The sequence below is a fragment of the Mobula hypostoma genome, chromosome 8, assembly GCF_963921235.1.
Source record: "Mobula hypostoma chromosome 8, sMobHyp1.1, whole genome shotgun sequence".
In the NCBI taxonomy this organism is placed as follows: Eukaryota; Metazoa; Chordata; class Chondrichthyes; order Myliobatiformes; family Myliobatidae; genus Mobula; species Mobula hypostoma.
In genome coordinates this window covers 154,021,993-154,040,604 of record NC_086104.1, presented here as the reverse complement: position 1 = coordinate 154,040,604, position 18,612 = coordinate 154,021,993, and the positions used below count along the sequence as shown (strand labels likewise).

The window sequence follows — 18,612 nt, the reverse complement described above, 5'->3', positions numbered from 1 at the left end:
ATTGAACTTTTTGCTGTTGGACTCCGGCCATATTCCACCGAGATACAACACTGGGTGTCATGGGAGGTCGTTCCTGCCTGTGGCCATCGAACTTTGCAGCTCCTCCCGTGGAGGGTCAGACACCCTGAGCCAATAGGCTGGTCCTGGACTTATTTCCATCTGGCATAGTTTGCATTTTGTTGTTTGATTGTTTGTGGTTTTTGTATTGCTATATTTATGCTCTATTCTTGGTTGGTGCGGCTGTAACGAAACCTAATTTCCCTCGGGATCAATAAAGTATATCTATCTATCTATCTATTTAAGGAGTACTTGGATTGGCACATGGAGGGCTGGGGTTTAGAGGGGTATGGGTTGAATGCAGGTAGTGGTTAGCAAAATGCTATTACAACACTAGCAATCTCCGTTCGTGGTTCGATTCCCGCCGCTGCCTGTAAGAAGTTTACACGTTCTCCCCATGACCATGTGGGTTTCCTCTGGGTGCTCTGGTTTCCTCCCACAGGCCAGAGGTGTATGGAGAGGGTTAGTGAGTTGTGGGCACGCTACTTTGGCACCAGAAGCGTGACAACACTTGTGGGCTACCCAGCACAATCCTCACTGATTTGATATTTTTCAGAATCGGGTTTCATATCACTGGTGAATGTCATGAAATTTGTTGTTACGCCTCTGCTGGATCTGGGACGATGGCGACTCGCACAAAGAAGGTTGGGATCGTGGGCAAGTATGGCACCCGGTACGGAGCATCTCTCCGCAAAATGGTGAAAAAGATCGAGATCAGCCAACACGCCAAATACACCTGCTCCTTCTGTGGGAAGACCAAGATGAAGAGGAGGGCTGTTGGAATCTGGCACTGTGGGTCCTGCATGAAGGCAGTAGCTGGAGGAGCCTGGGCCTACGACACGACCTCGGCTGTCACTGTGAAGTCTGCCATTCGTCGCCTCCGCGAGCTGAAGGACCAGTAAATGTCAGCCCTTGGGAGTGTCTAACTTTCAGCTGTTTGTATGCCAGCAATCTAGCTAATAAAAGGTTAAATACATCGAAAAAAAAATTGTCGCTACGTGGCAGCAGTACAATGCAATTAAAAACTGTAAATTACAGTAAAATCTGTTTATAGAAAGTTAAATAAGCAGTGCAGAAAGAGAACAAAAAAGTACAAGTAGTGATCGTGGGTTCAATGTCCATTCAGAAATCTGATGGCTGTTGGGAAGAAACTGTTATTGAATCATTGAGTGTGTGCCTTCAGGCTCCTGTACCTCCTTCCTGATGGTAACAATGTGAAGAGGGCACGCCCTGGGTGATAAAGGTTCTTAATGATGGATGCTGCCTTTCTGAGGCACCGTTTCTTGAAGATGTCATGGATACTAGAAAGGCTAGTGCCCATAATGGAGCTGACTGAGTTTACAACTCTCTGCAGCTTACTTCGATCCTGTGCGGTAGTACCCCCTCCCCCATTCGAGACGGTGATGCAGCCAGTCAGAATGCTCTCCACAGTACATCTGTAGAAATTTGCGAGTCTCTTTGGTGACATTCCAGAGCTCCTCAAACTCCTAATGAAATATAGCCGCTTGTCGTGCCTCCTTTGCAACTGCGTTGAAGTGTTGACGCAGACAACTCATTTCTCTGTACATTTCAATGCATGTTTGACAAATAAAGCTAATCTCTTAAAATGTGGCACAACAGTCACAAGATAGGTTGAGAAACAATTGGATTAAAGGGAAATAGTAACTACAGACAATCTCTCAGCACCAAGTTCCTCTTGTGTGGTCCATGAATGGTATGGTACCACTTCTTCATTCTGTAACGTAGGCAGGGTGAAGGGTACCCTGTACAGTTGGCTTCATTAGACCATAATTCCATAAGACAAACTGTGGGGGCAGTGTTCGGCCATTCACAGCATCGAGTCTGCTCTGCCGTTCGATCATGGCCGATTTATTTTCCCTCTCAACCCCACTCTTCTGCTTTCTCCCTGTAACCTTTGACGCCCTTACTAATCAAGAACCTATCAACCTCTGTTCTAAGTATACCCAATGGAATTCCACACACAGATTCACCAGCCTCTGGCTAAAGAAATTCATCCTCATCTCTGTTCTGAAAGAATGTCCTTCTATTCCTAGATATCTCCCACTATTGGAAACACCCTCTCCATACCCACTCTATCTAGGCCTTTCAAAACCCAATACTTTTCAACAAGATCCCCCCCTCATTCTTCTAAACTCCAGTGAGTACAGGCCCAGAGCCATCAAATGCTCCTCATACGTTAACCCTTTCGCTCCCAGGATCATTCTCATGAACTTCCTCTGGACCTTCTCCAATGCCAACATATCTGTACTTAGATAAGGGGCCCAAAACTGCTGACAATATTCCAAGTGAGATCTGACCTGTGCCTCATTAAGCCTCAACATTAAATTCTTGTTTTTATATTCTGGTCTTAAGGAAATGAATGCTTGATATTGCATTTGGTTTACTTATCACTGACTCAAATGCAAGTTAACCTTCCGGCCAAGATCTGAGGAGAGGAGAGAAATCGTCACGATCTCTAGCTCCCGCTCATCTTCTCATGATGTCTGAGGGCAAGATCAGACTTAACATTCGGTACAGGCCCTTCAGCCCACAATGTTGTACCACTCTCTTAACCTACTTGAAGATCGATCCAACCTCTTCCTCCCACATGCCTTCCATTTTTCTTTAACCCATGATCCTATCTAAGAATTTCTTAAATGTTTTTAATATATCAGTCTCTCCCACCATGGCATATAATGATGATGATATAGAAACTAAATGCCTACTATCCTCCAACTGTTCAGCATCCATTCATAAAAATCCTCCATCAACCCTATTTCGTTCTCCCCGTGCTCGTGTCAGTCCTCCTAAATTCTGCCACTCGCCCACACACTAGGGGCAATTTACAATGGCCGATTAATCTACTGACCCATGCCTATTTGGGAAGGTAGGGGACCCTGAGGCAGCCATGCGATCACAGGAAGAGCATGCAAACTCCACGCAGACAACACCCCGAGGTCTGAATGGAACCCGCGTCGTTGGGGCGTTGTACTGCACGTGATCTTCACAAAGCTTCAGCCCTGGGAGAATCAGTACAGCAAGAGAGGGGAAAACAGGAAAAGAAGAAGTGTCTAAGAATGACCCAAGATTCAGTTCCCTTGCTCAATCAAGCTAGAAGACATCAATCATTCATAGAACCTAACTCATTATAAGGCACAATATTACAAAAAAAAACTGTTTAGCATTTACTTCCCTCTGATTGGGCGGTCAAGGGATCATCAGTTTGGCCAGTATGAGGGAATGTTCGGCATAATCAATACACTCAGTGGCCATGTTATCAGGAATACCTGCTCATTAATGCAAATATCTGAACAGCCAATCACATGGCAGCAATTCAATGCATCAAAGCATGCAGACATGGTCAAGAGGTTCAGTTGTTGTTCAGCCCAAACATCAGACTGGGGGAAGAAATGTGATCTAAGTGACGTTGACCATGGAATGATTGTTGGTGCCAGATGGGGTGGTTTGAGTATTTCAGAAACTGCTGATCTCTTGGGATTTTCACGTACGACAGTCACTAGTGTTTATAGAGAATGGTGTGAAAGACAAAAAAAAAAATCCAGTGAATGGCAGTTCTGTGGGTGAAAACGCCTTGTTAGTGAGAGAGGTCAGACGAGAATGGCCAGACTGGTTCAAGCTGACAGGAAGGCAACAGTAACTCAAATAGCCACGTGATACAACAGTGGCGTGCAGAAGAGCATCTCCGAACACACAACAAATCGAACCTTGAAATGGGCGGCTACTGCAACAGAAGACCAAGCTGGATTCCGCTCCTGTATCTAATCAAGTGGCCACAGGGTGAATTTGGAAAGTTGGCCTCACCATTTTGGGTTGTTTTCTCTGGAGTACCGGAGGATGAGGGGAGATCTGACAGAGGTTTATAAGATTATGAGAGCACTAGATAGAGTGGACAGGGAGTATCTGTTTCCCAGGGTTTGAAATGTCTAGGACATGCAATGAAGGTGAGAGAGGGTGTGTTGGGGTATGTTTTTTTACCAGAGTGGTGGACGCCTGGAATGTGCTGCCTGGTGTGATGGTAGAGGCAAATGCCTACATTAGAGGCTTTTAAGAGATGTTTGGATAGGCATATTGATATGAGGAAGATGGAGGGATATGGACATGCTGTAGGTAGGAGGGATTAGTGTTCGGGTGTTGCTGATTTTCTTTTTAGCTGGTTCGGCACAACATTGTGGGCTAAATGGCCTGTTCCTACATGTACTGTCTGCGTTCTAACAGAAAGAATGATCCGTTACAATACAGAATTTCCACAGCAGAGAAGAGGAAGAGTCGGTGTAGTTGCACATGCAAGCAAGCCACACCATCTGTACCCATTCTGTCCTGTGGTTACTTATCTCCCTCTCAGAACAGCTTACACTAAACTCACGTTCTTGCAGCTTTCCCTTGTGAATGAGGAAGACCGTTTTGTTCCCTGTAAGGCAGGGGAAGAAGTACCAACTTCAGTAAGAGGAGTGCTCTTGTGGTCTGCTGCCAGCTTTGCCCCACAACAGAGAGAGAGAGACTGCCACAGACAGCTGTGGAAGACAGGTCATTAGGTCTATGTAAAGCAGAGGCCAACAAGTTTTTGAATAGTAAGGGAGTAAAAGATTACAGGGAGAAGACAGGAGAATGGGGTTGAGAGGGAAATTAAACAGCCATGATGAAATGGCCTAACTCGGCTCCTATGTATTGTGGTTTTAGGGAATGGCCCAATCACCCAATGGACCCGTGAGGAGAAAGAAGATGGCGGTGTGACGGCAGCACGCGCGGCCACTCCGGTGACTGATATCTGTAATCTGTCAAGTAGGGGACCGTGCACAATTCTGATTTGATGGAGACGGACGTGAGAGCACAGGGGAACATCTGAAAAACTTCTGAAATGCCCACTTCGCTGCCGCTGCTACTGTGTGGTAACCGGAATCTCCGGAGCAGAAGGCCCTGAAATCCTTGGCTTTGCTTGATTTAGTGGCCGGGGCTAGGTCGAAGGTGCTCGGCAGAGGATGGCGCTTGGGAGGCTGTATCGGAGGGGCTGGTTGGAGGCTCGAAGTTTTCGGACGGACCGACTCGGTGTCGGCTGTGGTCGGCTGCTTCCAAGGCATCGGCAAGTTGACGGTGCCTGGAGGTTTATGGCAGGGAGTTTCTCCCTTTTGCTGCCTGCTATTGGGGACTTTGAGACTATTTTTACCATGCCCATGGTTTGTTCTTCATCAAATTATGGTATTGCTTTGCACTGCTGTAACTATATGTTATAATTATGTGGTTCTGTCAGTGTTAGTCTTTGGTTTGTCCTGTTTTTGATATCACTCCGGAGAAACATTGTATCATTTCTTAATGTACAAACGTGTGTATGTATGCATTTCGAAATGACAATAAAAGAGGACTGAGTGTTCTCATGATCTTAAAAAAAATTCTAAAATCACCTATCACCTGCCAGTCGATATTCCTTCCCTCCTTCTCCCACCTTCTTATCCTAGCTTCTGTTCCCTTCCTTTCCAATCCTGATGAAGGGTCTCGGCCCAAAACGTTGACTGTTTATTCCCCTCCGTAGATGCTGCCTGACCTGCTGAGTTCCTCCAGCATTTTTGTCTGTGTTGCTAAGGAATAGCTAATGGAACTTCACTCAGGCAAGAATGAAGTGATGCCATTTGACGTGTTTAAACCAGGCTAGCAAATACCTAGTGTATGGCAGGGCCCCGGGAAGTGTTATTGAGAACAGAGACCCAGGGATACGAGTGCGTATTTCTCTGCAAGTGGCCACACAGGTGCAAAGTAAATGTATGGCTCTTGCCTACATCGTTCGTGGCAAGAGTTGGGACGTAACGTTACAGTGGTACAAAATGTTGGTCAGACCACACTTGATGTTTTGGGTTCAATTTCCAAGGGTGTTGCTGGGACTGGAGCACCTGAGTTATAAGGAAAAGCTGAACTTATTCCCTAGAACATTGAGGGGAGATTTGATAAAGGTACACAAAATTATGAGAGTATAGACAGGGTAAATGTAAGCAGGCTTTTTCCACTGAGGTTGAGTGAGACTACAACTGGAAGTCACGGGTTAAGGGTGAAAGGTGAGAAGTTTAAGGGGATGATGAAGGGAAACGTCTTCACTCAGAGGGTGGCGAGAGTGTGGAACGAGCTGCCAAGTGCAAGTGGTGGAAGCAAGCTCGATTTCAGCATTTGATCGAAGTTTGGATGGGTACATGGATGGGGGGGGGTATGGAGGGCTATAGTCCGGATGCAGGTTGATGGGAGTAGGCTGTTTAAATAGTTCAGCATGGACTAGATGGGCTGAAGGGCCTGTTTCTGTGCTGTAGTTTTCTACGACTCTATGACTCTAATTGATGTGGGCACGTGGCCAAGTGGTTAAGGCTTTGGACTAGCGACCTGAAGGTTGTGAGTTCGAGCCCCAGCCGAGGGAACGTGTTGTGTCCTTGAGCAAGGCACTTAATCACACAGTGCTCTGCGTCGACACCGGTGCCAAGCTGTATGAGCCCTAATGCCCTTCCCTTGGACAACATCGGTGGCGTGAAGAGGGGAGACTTGCAGCATGGGCAACTGCTGGTCTTCCATACAACCTTGCCCAGGCCTGCGCCCTGGAGAGTGAAGACTTTCCAGGCGCAGATCCATGGTCTCACAAGACTAACCTACTAACTAACTAATCGGATGCCTTTAAAATGACTGTAATTAAAGTCTCCACATGAAAGGAAGGATGGAATTAAGCAATTGGGGGTGTGGAAAACTAATTTTACGTATGGCGACACAGCAGCATAGCGGTTAGTGTAACACTGTCACGGCGCCAGTAACCCGGGTTCAATTCCCACCGCTGTCTGTAAGGAGTTTGTCCGTCGTCCCCGTGCGTGCTCTGGCTTCCTCCCACATCTAAAAATGACGCACAGGTTAATTGGTCACATGGGTGTAACTGGGAGGGGTGGGGCTCGTTGGGGCGGAAGGACCTGTTACCGTGCTGTATCTGTAAACAAAGTAATAAACAAAACAAAAACATTGACAAAGATGTTGCCTTGACTGAAGGGCTGGGACTACCTGTCTTGAGGAAGGCTGAGGAGTAACCTTGTAGATCAGGGGTCCCACCCTGGGCTCCATGGACCCCTTGCTTAATGGTATTGGTCCATGGCATAAAAAAGGTTGGGATGCCCTGTGGTAGGGGTTTGTAGATTGGGTGATTGGTCACAGTCTTTTTCCCACAGTAGGGGAGTCAAAAAACACGAGGGCATAGAATATGGAACATCGAACCAGCTAAAGTGCAAATCAGAAACACCCAAACACTAATCCCTCCTACCTACACCATGTCCACATCCCTCCATCTTCCTCACATCCATGTACCTATCCGAATGTCTCTTAAAAGCCTCCAATGTATTTGCCTCTACCACCATAACAGACAGCATATTCCAGGCATCCCCCTCTCTCTGAGTAAAACTCTTACCCCTCACATCCCCCTTGAACCTTCCCCCTCTCACCTTCAATGCGTGCCCTCTGGTATTTCAACCCCGGGAAACAGATACTCCCTGACTACCCTATCTATGCCTCTCATAGTCTTATAAACACAGGGAGGTGGGTAGATTGAACAAGATTCCAGAGGATGTAGCTGGGGCAGATACAATATTTTAAAAAAAATCTTTTGGACGGGTACCCAATGGGAAAGGTCTACAGGTGGGGTTCCCAGTCTATTTTATGTCGTAGACCAATACCATTAAGCAAGGGGTCCATGACCCCAGGATGGGAACCCACTGCTTTAGGGATAGGGATTAAATTCAAGCAATGGAATATGTATCTTGGTTGGCACGGACGAGATGGGCAGATGGGAGGGGTTCTCAACGTGCTCTATGACTATATGAGTCATCAGTGGTCATGATACAGTTCCGAAGCCCATGCTTGATTCCTGGACTCTGCTCTTTCAACCGGACCATGGACCAGAAGCTGTAACTGATCAGGCTCAGTGCCTTGTATAAAGGAGAAGAAATTAAATCGGGTTCTTGCTGCTTAGTGATATTCAGTCTCAAATTTATTAATCATGTGTACATTGAAACATATAGTGAAGTATGTTGTCTGTGTTAGCAACCAACACACCTAAGGATGTGCTGGGGGCAGGCCCGATTTAATTTCCTCTTTACTTGTTATTTCATGATCTCACTTTAAGGGCTGTTTATCTCATTATTTCACAGTCTCAGAATTTATTGCTGTTTATTAATATCTGCATTTGCATAGTTTGTTATCTTCTGCACTCTGGTTGATCCTTCAATGATTCTGTTATAGTTAGTATTCTATAGATTTGCTGAGTATGCCCACAGGAAAATGAACCTTAGGGTTGTATGTGGTGACATATACGTACTTTGATAATGAAATTTACTCTGAACTATGAACTTTGAAATTTGAAGTGTCGCCACACGTTCCGGTGCCAACATAGAATGTCTGCAATGCTCGGCAGAATAACACCAAACATGACAAGTGACAAAACACCAACAGCAAAAGCAAGCCCTGTTTCTTCCTCCCACCACCCCACCCCAACCCCCCCACACACGCACACAGTCCTCTAGCTCCACGACAACTGTCTTCGGCCTCCAGCGGACGTGGATTCACAGACACAGGGTCTTCGATTCCCCAGTAGTCTTGCAGAGATTCAGCTCGACCGACGTTATGTACCCAGATCAGGGTATTTACTGACCAATCCCACCCTCCACCTCCCAGTCCCGACCCAGCGATGATAGAGTCCCACAGAAGCAGGCTTTGCTCTGATCTTGCCCAGGGTCAGAAACATAGAAAACCTACAGCACAATACAGGCCCTTCGGCCCACAGTGCTGTGCTGAACATGTACTTACTTTAGAAATTACCTAGGGTTACCCATAGCCCTCTATATTTCTAAGCTCCATGTACCTACCCAGGAGTCTCTTAAAAGACCCTATCGTATCCACCTCCACCACCGTTGCCGGCAGCCCATCCCATGCACTCAACACTCTCTGAGTAAAAAACTTACCCCGACATCTCCTCTGTACCTACTCCCCAGCACCTTAAAACTGTGCCCTCTCGTGTTAGCCATTTCTGCCCCGGGATAAAAGCCTCTGACTATCCACACGATCAATGCCTCTCATCATCTTATACACCTCTATCAGGTCACCTCTCATCCTCCGTCACTCCAAGGAGAAAAGGCCAAGCTCACTCAACGTATTCTCATAAGGCATCCTCCCCAATCCAGGCAACATCCTTGTAAATCTCCTCTGCACCCTTTCTATAATTTCTACATCCTTCCTGTAATGAGGCGACCAGAACTGAGCACAGTACTCCAAGTGAGGTCTGACCAGGGTCCTATATAGCTGTAACATTACCTCTCGGCTCTTAAACTCAATCCTATGGTTGATGAAGGCCAATGCACCGTATGCCTTCTTAACCACAGAGTCAGCCTGTGCAGCAGCTTTGAGTGTCCTATGGACTCGGACCCCAAGACCCTTCTGATGCTCCACACTGCTAAGAGTCTTACCATTAATACTATATTCTTCCACTTGTATATTTGACCTACCAAAATGAACAACCTCACACTTATCTGGCTTGAACTCCATCTGCCACTTCTCAGCCCAGTTTTGCATCCTGTTGATGTCCCACTGTAACCTCTGACAGCCCTCCACACTATACACAACACCCCCAACCTTTGTGTCATCAGCAAATTTACTAACCCATCCCTCCACTTCCTCAACCAGGTCACTTATAAAAATCTGTCCCAGAACAGATCCCTGAGGCACACCACTGGTCACCAATCTCTACGCAGAATATGACCTGTCTACAACCACTCTTTGCCTTCTCTGGGCAAGCCAGTTCTGGATTCACAAAGCAATGTCCCCTTGGATCCCATGCCTCCTTACTTTCTCAATAAGCCTTGCATGGGGTACCTTATCAAATGCCTTGCTGAAATCCTTATACACTACATCTACTGCTCTACCTTCATCAATGTGTTTAGTCTCATCCTCAAAAAATTCAAACAGGCTCGTAAGGCACAACCTGCCTTTGACAAAACCATGCTGACTATTCCTAATCATATTATGCTTCTCCAAATGTTCATAAATCCTGCCTCTTGGGATCTTCTCCATCAACTTACCAACCATTGAAGTAAGATTCACTGGTCTATAATTTCCTGGGCTATCTCTTCTCCCTTTCTTGAACAAGGGCCAACTCTCCAATCCTCCGGAACCTCTCCCGTCCCCATTGATGATGCAAAGATCATTGCCAGAGGTCATTACAATCTCCTCCCTCGCCTCCCACGATAGTCTGGGGTACATCTCATCCAGACCCAGTGACTTACCCAACTTTATGCTTTCCAAAAGCTCCAGCACATCCTCTTTCTTAATGTCTATATGCTCAACCTTGTCAGTACGCTGTAAATCACCCCTACAATCACCAAGATGGATTACATTATTCAGACTCACGAAGGAAGAAGGGTTCATTATCTGTGATTCCACAGAGCTGTGTACTTACAGAAGTTGTGCGTGGAAAGTAAGGGGAGTACAGTCCACATTTTCACTAATCTTAAGGAGTTGACCAACTCATGACTAGGGCTTTGGTGAACAGAAGTAAACTGAGCAAATACCCACCTTCATCTTCACCTTCCAAAGTTTGCCTTCTAAATGACAAAACAGTATTAGGATGGCGGGGGGTGGGGGGGGGGAAACACAGCACAGGATCATCCAGTGTTTCCATCCAGGGGGTCAGTGTGGACATGGTGGAGGATTACAAATACCCGGGGATACGAATTGACAATAAACTGGACTGGTCAAAGAACACTGAGGCTGTCTACAAGAAGGGTCAGAGCCGTCTCTATTTCCTGAGGAGACTGAGGTCCTTTATCATCTGCTGGACAATGCTGAGGATGTTCCACGAGTCTGTGGTGGCCAGTGCTATCATGTTTGCTGTTGTGTGCTGGGGCAGCAGGCTGAGGGTAACAGACACCAACAGAATCAACAAATTCATTCGTAAGGCCAGTGATGTTGTGGGGATGGAACTGGACTCTCTGACGGTGGTGTCTGAAAAGAGGATGCTGTCCAAGTTGCATGCCATCTTGGACAATGTCTCCCATCCACTACATAATGTACTGGTTGGGCACAGGAGTACATTCAGCCAGAGACTCATTCCACCGAGATGCAGCACAGAGCATCATAGGAAGTCATTCCTGCCTGTGGCCATCAAACTTTACAACTCCTCCCCTGGAGGGTCAGACACCCTGAGCCAATAGGCTGGTCCTGGACTTATTTCCTGGCATAACTTACATATTATTATTTAACTATTTATGCTTTTATTACTATTTAATTATTTATGGTGCAACTGTAATGAAAACCAATTTCCCCCGGGATCAATAAAGTATGACTATGACTATGACTATGAAATAAGCTGCAGAAAGTTGTGAACTCAGTCAGCTCTCTCATGGGAATTAGCTTCCCCAGTGTCCAGCACACCTTCAATGCCTCAAAAAGGCAGCATCCTTCAGTAAGGACCCCTACCACCCAGGACATGCCCTGTTCTCGTTGTTACCATCAAGAAGGAGATACAGAATCCTGAAGGCACACACTCAACGAACAGCTTCACGAACATGAGAAAATGTCAACTGTTTACTCTTTTCCATAGACGCTGCCTGACCTGCTGAGTTCCTCCAGCACATTGTGCGTGTTGCAATGAACAGCTTCCTCAAAGGTTCAAAGGTTTCAAAGGTTCATTTGATGTCAGAGAAATGTATGCAATATACATCCTGAAATGCTTTTTCTTCGCAAACATCTATGAAAACAGAGGAGTGTCCCAAAGAATGAACGACAGTCAAATGTTAGAACCCCAAACTCCCCCCCACCCTGCCATCTGATTTCTGAATGGACATTGAACCCATGAACACAACCCCACGACTTGATTTCCTCGTGTTTGCCCACAACTTTCTTTTTCTTTTTTTGCACTATTTATTTAATTTAACTTTTTAAATATATAGATACTTACTGAATTTACAGATTTAGTGCATAGTGCATAATATAGTATAGTCCTACTTTATTGATCCCAGGGGGAAATTGGTTTTTGTTACAGTTGCACCATAAATAATAAATAGTAATAGAACCATAAATAGTTAAATAGTAATATGTAAATTATGCCAGTAAATTATGAAATAAGTCCAGGACCAGCCTATTGGCTCAGGATGTCTGACCCTCCAAGGGAGGAGTTGTAAAGTTTGATGGCCACAGGCAGGAATGACTTCCTACGACGTTCAGTGCTGCATCTCGGTGGAATGAGTCTCTGGCTGAATGTACTCCTGTGCCCAACCAGTACATTATGTAGTGGATGGGAGACATTGTCCAAGATGGCATGCAACTTAGACAGCATCCTCTTTTCAGACACCACCGTCAGAGAGTCCAGTTCCATCCCCACAACATCACTGGCCTTACAAATGAGTTTGTTGATTCTGTTGGTGTCTGCTATCCTCAGCCTGCTGCCCCAGCACACAACAGCAAACATGATAGCACTGGCCACCACAGACTCGTAGAACATCCTCAGCATCGTCCGGCAGATGTTAAAGGATCTCAGACTCCTCAGGAAATAGAGACGGCTCTGACCCTTCTTGTAGACAGCCTCAGTGTTCTTTGACCAGTCCAGTTTATTGTCAATTCGTATCCCCAGGTATTTGTAATCCTCCACCATGTCCACACTGACCCCCTGGATGGAAACAGGGGTCGCCAATACCTTAGCTCTCCTCAGGTCTACCACCAGCTCCTTAGTCTTTTTCACATTAAGCTGCAGATAATTCTGCTCACACCATGTGACAAAGTTTCCTACCGTAGCCCTGTACTCAGCCTCATCTCCGCTGCTGATGCATCCAACTATGGCAGAGTCATCCGAAAACTTCTGAAGATGACAAGACTCTGTGCAGTAGTTGAAGTCCGAGGTGTAAATGGTGAAGAGAAAGGGAGACAAGACAGTCCCCTGTGGAGCCCCAGTGCTGCTGATCACTCTGTCGGACACACAGCGTTGCAAGCACACGTACTGTGGTCTGCCAGTCAGGTAATCAAGAATCCATGACACCAGGGAAGCATCCACCTGCATCGCTGTCAGCTTCTCCCCCAGCAGAGCAGGGCGGATGGTGTTGAACGCACTGGAGAAGTCAAAAAACATGACCCTCACAGTGCTCGCTGGCTTGTCCAGGTGGACGTAGACATGGTTCAGCAGGTAGACAATGGTAGATTTTTATTATTATGTATTGCAATTTACTGCTGCCTCATAACAATAAATTTCATGATGTATGTCAGTGATACTAAACCACACCCTGATTCTAAAACATCGACATATTAACCATTTGTCACCCAGCATAAACAAGTTTGTGCCATTTCTCCTGTTTTCATGAGGAACAATTTAAGCCTGATTGTGTTGTTCTATTAACAATAACAATTAAACTCAAACTCCTTGCAGATATCCCAGTTTTATTTTGTCTTTGATAACCTTGAAAGTTCCATACCCAGGCCATGATCTCTTCTTGGTACTGCCTTCGTGCAGGAGATACAGGAGCCTCAGGTCCCACACCACCAGGTTCAGGAACAGTTTTACCCCTCAACCATCAGGTCCCACACCACCAGGTTCAGGAACAGTTTTACCCCTCAACCATCAGGTCCCACACCACCAGGTTCAGGAACAGTTATTACCCTACAACCATCAGGTCCCACACCACCAGGTTCAGGAACAGTTATTACCCCTCATCCATCAGGTCCCACACCACCAGGTTCATGGACAGTTATTACCCCTCAACCATCAGTTCCACACCACCAGGTTCAGGAACAGTTATTACCCTACAACCATCAGGTTCCACACCACCAGGTTCAGGAACAGTTATTACCCCTCAACCATCAAGTCCCACACCACCAGATTCAGGAACAGTTATTACCCTACAACCATCAGGTCCCACACCACCAGGTTCAGGAACAGTTATTACCCCTCAACCATCAGGTCCCACACCACCAGGTTCAGGAACAGTTATTACCCCTCAACCATCAGGTCCCACACCACCAGGTTCAGGAACAGTTATTACCTCTCAACCATCAGGCCCCTGATGGCGAGATGGCAGTGCGACTAATTGCAGTGGCTTCTAACGGGTCAACAAAAAGTGCCGCTGTTCTACTTAAACGTACTTGTAATAATTACAAGATCCTGCTGTACATTAAGAACTCAAAGTACTGCAGGTCTCCACCATCAGTGAGGTGCTCGCTGGCGGAGATAATGAAGGAGCTGCTGACTGAACCGAATGTGGCTCAGAGTCAAATAATGAGTGGCCGTCATGGTCGCAAGACCCCTGTGGCCATTGTTAACCTGGTAAGCTGCAAGCCGGATTCACTGGTATATTGGATGCGAGCAGGGGTGGATGGCGGGAAGTTCCCTGCCTTGCTCGTAGTAAGGACCAGGCCTCAAGCCACAGTGTTGTCTGTTTGCAGCCGCTGATGTGACGAGATGAAGCCGGGGCGGTGTGGTGCAGCGTCCAGCACGGAGTTGGCGGAGCACTCACAGGGTTTCGCTCGGCAGAAGACAAGCTCTGTTGTGGTCGACTGCAGATATTTTGGCGGCACTCAACGGACTCGGGCCTCAAGCTGCGGGCTCATAAGCCGGGGGAGAGGTGTCCGAGGCCGTTGCGCTCTACCGGGGGTCAGCACAGCGCAGTAGTGGTCAACTGAAGGTTCTAATTTGTCCGGTTGCATTTCTACTAAGATTTTATATGTGTCTGTATCTGCGAGGACAGGGCCTCTAAACCATGGTATCACCTAGCAGGCATCGGGGCCGGTAGAGGGATGATCTCAGTGGGTTGCGTGGTCCGGACTATATGCATGCATATTCTGCATCGTATTTTTACTAATATTCTACATCTGCTTGTCTATGCGAGGGACTGGGCCTCAGAGCCATGCTATTACCTGGAATTTTACTGATATTCTATGTGGGTTTGTTGACCTGTGTGTGCTTGGCCTGGGCATCAAGGTGTGGTGTCATGGCGGGTGGGAGTGGTTGGCGCGGAACTCTTTTATTCCTTGTGTGTGACCTGGGAGAGTGCTTTCGCACCTTGGCCCTGTAGTAACACCGTCTCATTCGGCTGTATTCATGTACAGTTGAATGACAGTTCAACTTGAATTGAACCACCGAGGACAGCTTCACTCACCTCAGCTCCAAACTGATTCCACAGCCCATGGGCTCACCTTCAAGGACTCTACAACTCATGTTCTCGGTGTTATCTTAAAAAGGGCCTCCGTTAGTCTTGTGAGACCATGGATCTGCGCCTGGAAAGTCTTCACTCTCCAGGACGCAGGCCTGGGCAAGGTTGTATGGAAGACCAGCAGTTGCCTATGCTGCAAGTCTCCCCTCTCCACGACACCGATGTTGTCCAAGGGAAGGGCATTAGGACCCATACAGCTTGGCACCAGTGTCGTCGCAGAGCAATGTGTGGTTAAGTGCCTTGCTCAAGGACACTACCTCTGCCTCGGCTGGGGCTTGAACTCACGACCTTCAGATCGCTAGTCAAATGTCTTAACCACTTGGCTACGTGCCCATGTGGTATTATCTACCTGTCTACTTATCTGTCTATTTTATTTGCATAGTTTGTCCTCGTTTGGTTGTTTGTTAGTCTTTTGTACGTAGCTTTTCATTGGCTCTATTGTGTTAATCTGTTCTACAGTGAATGCCTGCAAGAAAATGAATCTCCGGGTAGTATATAGTGACATATATGCACTTTGATAGTAACTTTACTTCGAACCTCGAACGTAAGAGTCTGTGAGTGCCAAGCTTTTTCAGATAGCATCAGGTGCGTGATCTGACAGGCTAGGGGAACTTGCGTGGAAGGAGAAGGTTCAAAACCTCTCAACGCTTCATGTTCAGATCACAGAGAGATTTTTGAAACCAAAGATAAACAATTTTACTGTATTACTCAGAAGCATTATCTTAAATTTTCAGAGATAACCATCAGGTAAAAGAACTTAATGTCTTTGAGAGCAAAATACGCCGACTCTTACTCCGTTAGATGATCTCGATTAGTTGGAACTATGACACGGAGCGGTCCCACATTTTCGAAATGACACCAGTCTGACAACACACACACAAACACACAAAATGCTGAAGGAACTCAGCAGGTCAGGTAGCATCTATGGAGAGGAATAAACAGTCGATGTTTCGGGTCGAGACCCTTCTCCAACCTGGCAATGTGCTGAGTGAAGGCACAGACCAGCAACTGTGGGAAGTATCAGTGCACTATGGCTATGAGTCATTGCTGGAAGCGGAATGAGGCACATTACAATGCAATATTGTGTGTGATCTGCTCCACACTCAGTGGCCACTTTATTAGGTACACCTGTACTCCTGCTTTTTAATGAAAATATCTAAACAGCCAATCATCTGGCAGCAACTCAATGCATAAAAGCATGCAGGCATGGTCAAGAGGTTCAGACCAAATATCGCAATGTGGAAGACATGTGATCTAAGTGACTTTGACCATGAAATTACTGTTGGTGCCAGATAGGGTGGTTTGAGTATCTCAGAAACTGCTGACCTCCTGGGATTTTCATGCACGACAGTCTCTCGAGTTTATAAAGAATAGTGCGAGAAACAAAAATCAGCCAGTGAGTGGCAGCTCTGTGGGCAAAAACACCTCGTTAATGAGAGAGGTCAGAGGAGAACGGCCAGACTGGTTCAAGCTGACAGGAAGGCGACAGCAACTCCAATAGCCACGAAATGCGCAACACGTTGAACCTTGAAGTGGATGAGGTGGAGCAGTAGTAGACCTCACTGGGTTCCGCTCCTCTGCCTAATAAAGTGGCCACTGAAGGTATATCCAGCTCATAGTGCATCGGGTCTTGGAACACTTCGCAAAAGTGTGTAAGACTTCTAATTTAAGTACAAAATCCATTATGTTTTATATAGAAATATTTGATGAAACCCTTCTGAACCTTACCTTCTAGTGACTGAAACATATACTCTCACCTCTACATTTAATTATTCAGTTGTCACCCAGCATTAATGAGCTTGTGCCATTTCTCCTGTTTACAATAGGCGCAAAGTAAGCCTGAACATGTTATTCCATTTACGATTATAATTAGACTCAAGCTCTTAATGTATAAAATAAACCATCATATCAAATTCATTCTGTCCCCTTGCTTGGAATGCCATATGGGTATACACAGAGGGGCTTGGATAGACTGGACATGAAAAGGATGTTATCCTAGATTCTCCTACTAACAATCACGTCCTTTCCACGTCCACTCTAACCAAGATCCTCTACGTATACCCATATGGCGTTCCAAGGAAAGGTACAGGATAAATTTGATATAAAGGTTTTTTAATATTAAGAGTTATTAAATGTTTATTATTAGTAGGAGAGTCTGGGATAGGGGTGGAAGGGTGGATATACGTCTCTACCAAAGGAGGTGAAAGATGCTCCTTCCCTCCGCTAGCCTGCAGGTCACCTTTGGGCAGGGTGTAGCACCTGCTTAGCCCCCCCCCCAACCCCCTGCAATATCAGGATCCTGTGAAGCCATGGGAGTATGGAAGTTGTCCTGTTCAAGACCGAAAGAAGCTGCAGAAGATCGTGAACATGGTGCAGCACATCACACAAACCAATCTTCCATCCGTGGACTCACTTTACACCGCACGCTGTCGGAGCAGTGCTGCCGGGATAATCAAGGACGCGACCCACCCAGCCAACACACTTTTCGTCCCTCTTCCCTCCAGGAGAAGGCTCAGGAGCTTGAAGACTCGTATGGCCAGATTTGGGAACAGCTTCTTTCCAACTGTGATAAGACTGCTGAATGGATCCTGACCCGGATCTGGGCCATACCCTCCAAATATCCGGACCTGCCTCTCGGTTTTTTTGCACTACCTTACTTTCCATTTTTCTATTTTCTATTTATGATTTATAATTTAAATTTTTAATATTTACTAATTTTTACTATTTTTAATATTTAATATTTGTAATCCAGGGAGCGGGAAGTGCAGGATCAAATATCGTAGTGATGATTGTACGTTCTCGTATCAATTGTTTGGCGACAATAAAGTAAAGTAAAGTAAAGTAAAGTGCAGCTGGTGCAGATCATAAGTCCTGGTTATGTGACCACTGACACCAGGCAGACAACCTCTGAAGAGTATTGATAATGGCTGAGGTCACCCATCTTGTAAAGACACTGCCCAGAAGGTGGCAATGGCAAACCACTTCTGTAGAAAAATTTGCCAAGAACAATCATGGTCAAAGAACACAGCATGTAACGATGAGTCTAGGATCCGTGGGCACACCCTCAGTATAAAGGGACGTCCCTTCAGAACAGAGATGGGGAGGAATTTCTTTAGCCAGAGGGTGGTGATTCTGTAGAAATGATTGCCACAGAAGGCTGTGGAAATGAAGTCACTGGGTGTAGTTGAGGCAGAGTTCTTAATTGGTAAGGGAGTTAAGGATACAGAGACAAGGGACATGGTTGGGACAATGAGATTGGAAAAAAACAGTCATGCCTGAATGACAGAGCAGACTCAATGGGCTGAATGGCCAAATTCTGCTCTAATATCATGATATTTATGGT

General features: G+C 46.2%; 1 protein-coding gene across 1 annotated transcript; it reads left to right on the top strand.

The window, feature by feature from the left end:
• Positions 1-665: 665 nt before the first annotated feature.
• On the top strand, positions 666-959 carry LOC134350296 (large ribosomal subunit protein eL43-like). Its single transcript, XM_063055337.1, has one exon. It carries the CDS (start codon positions 681-683, stop codon positions 957-959), a length of 279 nt encoding a protein of 92 aa, XP_062911407.1. The 5' UTR covers positions 666-680.
• The last annotated feature ends 17,653 nt before the right edge of the window (positions 960-18,612 follow it).

What these genes read in the sequence shown, in the direction of transcription:
- LOC134350296 (XM_063055337.1), top strand. Translation starts at nt 681, where the DNA reads ATGGCGACTCGCACAAAGAAGGTTGGGATCGTGGGCAAGTATGGCACC.